General features: G+C 50.7%; 1 protein-coding gene across 1 annotated transcript; it reads right to left on the reverse strand.

Annotated features, from left to right (window-relative positions):
* Positions 1-1475: 1475 nt before the first annotated feature.
* Positions 1476-5796, reverse strand: Tcf23 (transcription factor 23). The gene is made up of 3 exons (XM_005322541.5): positions 5551-5796; positions 4628-4870; positions 1476-3093 (listed from the first exon to the last, which is right to left on the reverse strand). Exons 1-3 carry the CDS (start codon positions 5770-5772, stop codon positions 2914-2916), a joined length of 645 nt encoding a protein of 214 aa, XP_005322598.1. The 5' UTR covers positions 5773-5796; the 3' UTR covers positions 1476-2913.
* Between the last annotated feature and the right edge of the window lie 980 nt (positions 5797-6776).

Below are 6776 nucleotides of genomic sequence, written 5' to 3' on the forward strand. Positions count from 1 at the left end.
TAGTGTCTTTCTTAATAGCTGGATTCTCCTATATGTCTCTCCATTCCATCTGTTGCAATATCACATGTTGTATAGCTTCTGGAAAATTCCACTACACCATGACAGAATAAGAGTAAAAAATGGTAAATAGCATCCTTTATTTAAATTTTGTTTTTTAGTTGTTGATGGACCTTTACTTATTTATATGTGGGGCTGAGAATTGAACCCAGTGCCTCACACATGCCAGGCAAGTGCTCTACCACTGAGCCACAACTCCAGCCGGTAAATAGCATCTTATATTATAAAAATATATTTGGCCCCCCAAGGTTTCCAGAACAGATTTTGAATACCCCTGATACCTTTGATACCTGATAGAGCAGAGGTCAGCAGTCTGTTTCTGTAAGGGTCAGAGAGTAAGTATTTTAGGCTTTTCAGTCTGTCTCTGTTAGTCAACTCTGCTTTGGTATCAGGAAGGCAGCCATAAATAATACTTAAACAAGTGGGTTTTATTAGAACATAGCAGCTTCTTTCCTGCATACCTTTGCTGTTAGGGAACAAAATCTTCTGGGCCTGGATCTCAGCTGCCTCTGCTGCCTCCAGCACTTCATTCACCCATGCTCCCTAGCTTCTAGAATAAACACCATCTGCTCTGCTGCAGAGGCAAAGGGGCTACACCTGGTTCTGGGTGGTTCATGGATTCTGGTCTGCAACCTGATATTCCTCAAGGCCAGCATCATCTCATCACGGAGGGCAAGGACAGTCATCCTCTGAGCATTCCTTTGGCTCCCTGGCCTGACTGTGTTGGGTGTCCAGCTGAGGAAGATGACCCCCAGACCACAGAGGATTGTCCTGGGCACAAAGGAAAACAACTTTGCCTAGAAAGGGCTTGAGACAGCCTTAGAAACTGTCCTGATGGAACCTGCCCTTCTTCAGACTCACCAGGTTCACCCCTTTGCCCTCTTTGTCTTCTATACCAGGGTGACATGGTCACCCAGAGTCTGATGATATGAGGCAAAGGCTTGAGTCCGAGCCAGGTGGGGGCAGGGAAAACTCCAGATCAAAGTCTACTCAGTTATTAGAAGTTCCAGGGTCTCAGGGAACCCCAGAATAAAACTCCAAAGCCAGTTCCTTCATGCCCAGAAAGAGACTGTGTGCCACTCTTCAGGAGGAAATTCATCGGAGACCTTTCTTACCCCCTCCAACTCAACCAGGGAGATGCTGCTATTCAGCTTTAAAAATAGAACACTCAAGCTGGACTTTTATGGTCTTGTGAAGAACACTGCTCTCGCCCTCCCACACCTGGTCTCTGCCCTGCCTGGCCCCGTCTAGCTGCCCAGAAGCAGCTCTGCACAAGCTCTGCAGGATTCTCAGCAGAGACAGGGTTCCAGGCAGATTTATGTGTTCAGCCTTGGCTGAGGCCTCCTCCCATGGCTCCCTGCCACAGTCCAGCTGCTCCCACATCCCATGTGGCTCAGGCTGGGACGTACTGTGTCTCCTTTCCTACCTCCACCCCAGCTTGCTGAGTCACTCCTGCCCGCTATTCCCTGCTCCCAGCTAGCTCTGAGGAGGACCGACCCCAGTTCTTCCCAGCCGCCCCAGAACTTTACACTCATGAGGACAGTGATGGCTTGCAACTAACCATACCCTGTTGGGACTTAAGTCTGCCTACATGCTGAAATTTATCAAAAAGTTGGTTCCTTCCCTGCCTGCACTTCAGGTGCTGGCTTTGAAGCTTCATCTGACCTAGAAAGTGCATCTCTGTATGTAGACTCTGTGATTAGTCTTCAAATTATTTCTTCGGGACCAGTGATGAATTCTATTACAGAGCTATCACATTTCTGGCATCTCAAGACAGGACTTAGGGACAGCCTGGTGGGATGATGGTTGTGGGAGAATCTGGCCTAGGGAGCTAATTTACAGACTGATTGTAGAAATAACTCCAGAGTCAATGAAACCTCAGACAATAACAGCACTGGGAACCCGCTGACCCTGGGCCTGTCTTGTTTTCCTTTGAGGTAAGGTTTCTGACATAATGGAAAGAGGAGACTGTAAGGATCGACCCCTGGAAAGGGGGTTGATACACATTCTTTTTTTAAGGTCCTTTGAGGATTTAAATGGGCATATCAGCATCCTGCATAGGCAGGGCCTTGAATGGTTGCCTGGTTCCGTTAAGACGGAGTTGCCTCTGGGATAAGATCTCAAACTAAACAGCTGGGACTATCTAAAACTTTCTCCAGAAACTGGAACGTAAGCAATGTAAGCTTTATGTCTTAACCTGTAGATATAACTCATGTCAAAACAGAAACAGTGGAAGGATGCAAAACCCAGAGAAGGAGAAAATGTAGTGATGAGGGGCAGCTGGAGAGACACAGCATCCAGAGACAAGAATCCTAAATTCCTCACTGCCTCTTTGACGTTGGGTAATCATCTCACAGTGCCATATAAAAAAAGCATATTTCTTTCTTCTGTTTTCCCTCTGGCTATGTGACACGGGCCTAGGTCTTTTCACACTTAAAGCTACCAAGAACCTATGAAGCCCCCTGGCTTTCCCATCAGCACCTGTGGCAGCTGCCATCTTGGCCCCTCCTTCTGCATCTGCGCCATGATTTTTGTCTTCTACCTGTGTGCAGAAGATTTGTAGGAGCCTTAGGGGAGAGAAAGGAGGGGTGGTGCCTCACTTGACTTTGAACCAAGTCAAACCCATTCTTCGCCCACTTCCTTGTAGCTGCCACAGAAGAGCCAAGGGTGAGGCTCTCTATTCTGTGCTCCCTGGGAACTCTCCACCGCTGCTTCACTTAGTCTGCAGACTAGACCTTGGAAGTTGAGCCAGAGTCAAATCCAATGGCTGAGAGTTAGAGAGAAGATGGGTAGGCGCTGGTAGAAAACTCAGGTTCCTAAGCATGGTCTAGGAGAACAGGATGAGTGTGATAGTAGTCATTTGTCACCAAGAGCTGGTGAGGGTGGCCTGGTACGAAGGAGAACATCTGCCTCTCCAGAGACTTGAGACCCCATCTCTTCATCCCTCATTCTTTGGCAGGAGGCAATGGCTGTGGTGAAGTCGAGGCCAGAGCATCCCAGACCTCCAGCATAGAGACGAGATCGCATGGGCCACTTCTGTAAGACACGGGATGGGTGGTGAGTGACTCTGCTGCCCTTCATTGTCCAGAATCCTTAACACCTGAAGCTTCTCTTTCTCTAGCACCCCTGCCTCATGCCTTCCCCCAGGCATCACAGCTCTGACGCCAGGGATCCCACACATTTTCCAGATACCCTGAGTCTGGCCAAGAGACACAGGAGGAGCTGGCTGAGGAGATCAAGGGCCCCCTCTGGTGGGCAGGAAGAACTCCCTCTCACCTGGGGTCCTCCAGGCATTTTCACTTCTTCCAGCAGGAGCAAGCAGTCCTAAAAAACTCCACGTTGACTCAGCCCCTCCTCTCTAACAGCCCTTCCCACTAGGGACACAGGGTGCTTCTCTCTGGCTCACCTCCCTTCCTCACCAATCTGCCAGATTGTTCTAGACCTAACCAGGTCTTCATTCTTTAATATATTTATCTACTACATGCAAAGGCCTTAACTTGGTCACCATTTTACAGTGAAGGATCCTGTTGTCATCTCAGAACCCTGCACCAGGTGCCACCTTTAGCATTTTGGAGTTGTACCATTTTGTTTCTGAATCTTGCAGGCTAGCTAGATTTGCAAGAAAGAAAGAAAGACCTCAAGTTTCAAGATATTTCAGGACCATGATATTTAGGGGAGAGAGGGTGGAAAGTATCCTCCATAAAAATAAAGTTGACCCCTTACGATGTTTTCCTCAGAGAGCAAAGTGTGCTTCTCAACCGGCTCCTTACGGTGCCATCCTGGGGCCTGCTCAGGGACTGTGAGCAAGGTGTCTGGAATTAGACTCCCTTGGACTCAAACCACACCCAGTCTCTTGCCCTCCTTCTGCTTCCTCATCTGTAATCTTCATTTTGTTCTTGCACAGGTCAAGAGATAAGAGCATGCTAGAGCACTTAGCCTAGCTCCTGGCATAGCTTTAGCACCTCAGCCATGTTGTCTGTCATGGCAATGGCGATTATCATTAATTATACTTATCATTCATAATCTTATTTTGTATTCAAGAGGAGAAAGCAAGCTCCTGTTAGCTTCTATTTCACATAGAATAAAGCTGAGGTTCAGGAAAGCTAGGTGACAGTATGGCAAACAGTGCATGCTGCACTATTGCCCCCCACTTGATTGTCCCAAAGAGTGGCTCTCTCCTGCAACAGGAGTTCAGAGGACACTGAGGTCAGTACTGTGCAAGGTGTAAAGCCGCATGATGATCAAGGACTTTCCTGGGTGCCATTTGCTTCCCCAAGCCCTGGCCCTAGGACATGCTCCTTTTTCCCTTTGACACTAAGAACCCCCAGAGTCTTTCCTTCTTCTTGGAGGAACCACATTCCCAGTCACCACCCCATGAGAAATACAGGGTTGGTCCCACCCCAAGAGCCAGTCTTGAGTCTTTTCCCTCTGCAACAGCAGGAAAAACTGACCCTGATGTCAGCTTTGCCCACAGCAGGGGCCCCAATCCAGTGCCCCCGCCTTTACTCTACCTTGCCTCAGGGTCTTGAGCAGAGATCTCCCCAGCCATGTCCCTGGGCCTATGATATACCTTGAGAGGGTGCAAGTGGCGGAGTCCACGCAGGAAGGGTGGCCAGGCAGGGCTTGGCAGCTCATGGCCAAGAGTGCGGGTGAGATGAGCAATGTAGCTGGTGGCCAGCACCAGCACATCCAACTTGGAGAGCTTGGTGTCAGGCGGCACGGCAGGCAGAGCAGCCTGCAGGGCCAGGAAGGCCTGGCGCAGCGTCCTTACTCGGCTCCGCTCCCGTGCTGCATTCTCAGGACTGGCCTCACTCTGCACAGAGGGCACCAGTGAGTAGGTCTGGCCCCGAACCCCCATCAACCCTGGCTTCAAAAGCATTCTAGAAATCCTACTGCAGTAGTGGGTGCTGAACAGCAAAAACTGATAGACCTCAGCCCACCTTTGTGGTTCTCTGCCCCGCCCTGTTTTATAGCTGTGGGAAGGCCTGGGCTAGAGTCAGATGGCAGCAGGTGGCAAAGCTTGACTCAGAACCCAAGCGTCCAGGGTTCTCTCCATTACTCCCCAATTTGAATCCTGCTTATTGGGGTGCCCTTGGGCCCAGGGGGGACACAGAGCCACACCCTTCTCAGTAGGGCTGACCCTTGACCCAGCCAGGTCTTGAGATGAAGAGGCTGCTGTGGTAAAGGGGTAGGGACGACAAACCAGGGGTCACAACAAACTAACCAGGTCCCATCCCTGCTGTTTGGGGACATTGGGTAATTCACATCCCTCCTCTGGTCCTCAGTTTCCTTCAGAGAAGTGAAGGGAACTCTCTGAGCTATGCTCTGGTTAAGACCAGCTCTGATTCATTCCAATCAGCCCCACAGGGCTCTGAGGAGTCTCAGGGGCTCATGTCCTTACTCTTGGGCAGGAACAATATCATGGAGTGAGGCTCATTGCCTTCCAACCCCTGCCTCCCCAGGGCTCCCTCTATTGGACCAGGATTTCCTTACCCTGCCACCAGCCGGGCTTCTAGCTCTGGCCCCTCGAGGGGTAGGGGAAGATCTGCACCATCTTTGGTCACTCCAGCTGGGCTCTTCCCACAGGTCCTGCCTTGTCCTGCTAAGGCGGCTCCTCTTCCTGTTGGTGCCTGGCAGCAACCGTGCTTTGGCCTTAACCCGGCTATGCCCCAATCCTGGCATTGCTGGTGCCCCTCTGGCCTCCCTCTGTGGCATGCCACTCCCCTGAGGTACAGGACTGCACCCTCAGAGCAGGAACACAGGGCCTGAGGGAGTCCTTGAGTTCAAGCTCGCTGGGGCAGGCTGGCCATTCAGCCAGCGATGTCTACATCTGAGGAAGCTGGCGCCAACTCAGTCTAGCTTCGCTCCTTCTTCTGGGAAAACTGCCCACCCAGCACAGCCCCCGCGAAAATCCTCCGCCTGCCTCCCAACCCTGCTGAGAGGTGGGGGTGCTGAATGCTGGGAGTGGCCAAGCCTGGGAGGAGGCCCATGCTGAAGAAGGCAGGAGGATGAGGGAAGGGATGAGGTTGGGGTCATGGCTGACCCCAACGGTGGTCTTTTGGTGGATCTGCAGCTTCAGCTTTGAGGCACAAGTCCCTGGAGGTGTCCTGGATTTCTGTCCTCTGTGCCAGAAGACCACCTGCATACATCCTAGAAAGGCCTTTCCTCCTCTGGTTAATGAATGTGTCCCTCCAGCCAGCCACAGGACACTACTCCCCACCCCCAAACACGCCTCCCATTTCCAACTCAGGACTTTCACTTCTACCTTTCTGTGCACTAAAATGCTTTCCTCCAGCTCTGCCAGGGGAATGCTGCCCATTCTTCAGGGCTCTGCTCTTCATTTATGAGGACTTAAGACCTCAGAGAACCTGTGTCCCCACCTGATTGGCTAGTTTCCTGAAAACTCAATGTTCACAGATCACTATGTGCCAGGAACGTTATATGTATCCTCTTGTTTATCAGAGCCCTATGAGAAAAAAAATAGTCATTTTAGATGTAGGGAAACTAAGATTTTGGGAAGGTGAAATAACTTGCTCAGTGTCAAATCCAGTGAGTGGTGGGCTAGGATGAAAAACGGGTGCAGTTAGTGAGACAGGAGGCTTCCCCTCCCTGTATGCTGTTCTGCCTCCCATGGGTCACTCACACGTCTGCCTTTTGCTAAACATGAGGTCTTTGAAGGCAAAGACTAGGACCCTGGTTGAGTTGCTGAACCATAGAAA

Source organism: Ictidomys tridecemlineatus, chromosome 12 (genome assembly GCF_052094955.1).
Source record: "Ictidomys tridecemlineatus isolate mIctTri1 chromosome 12, mIctTri1.hap1, whole genome shotgun sequence".
Taxonomy (NCBI): domain Eukaryota; kingdom Metazoa; phylum Chordata; class Mammalia; order Rodentia; family Sciuridae; genus Ictidomys; species Ictidomys tridecemlineatus.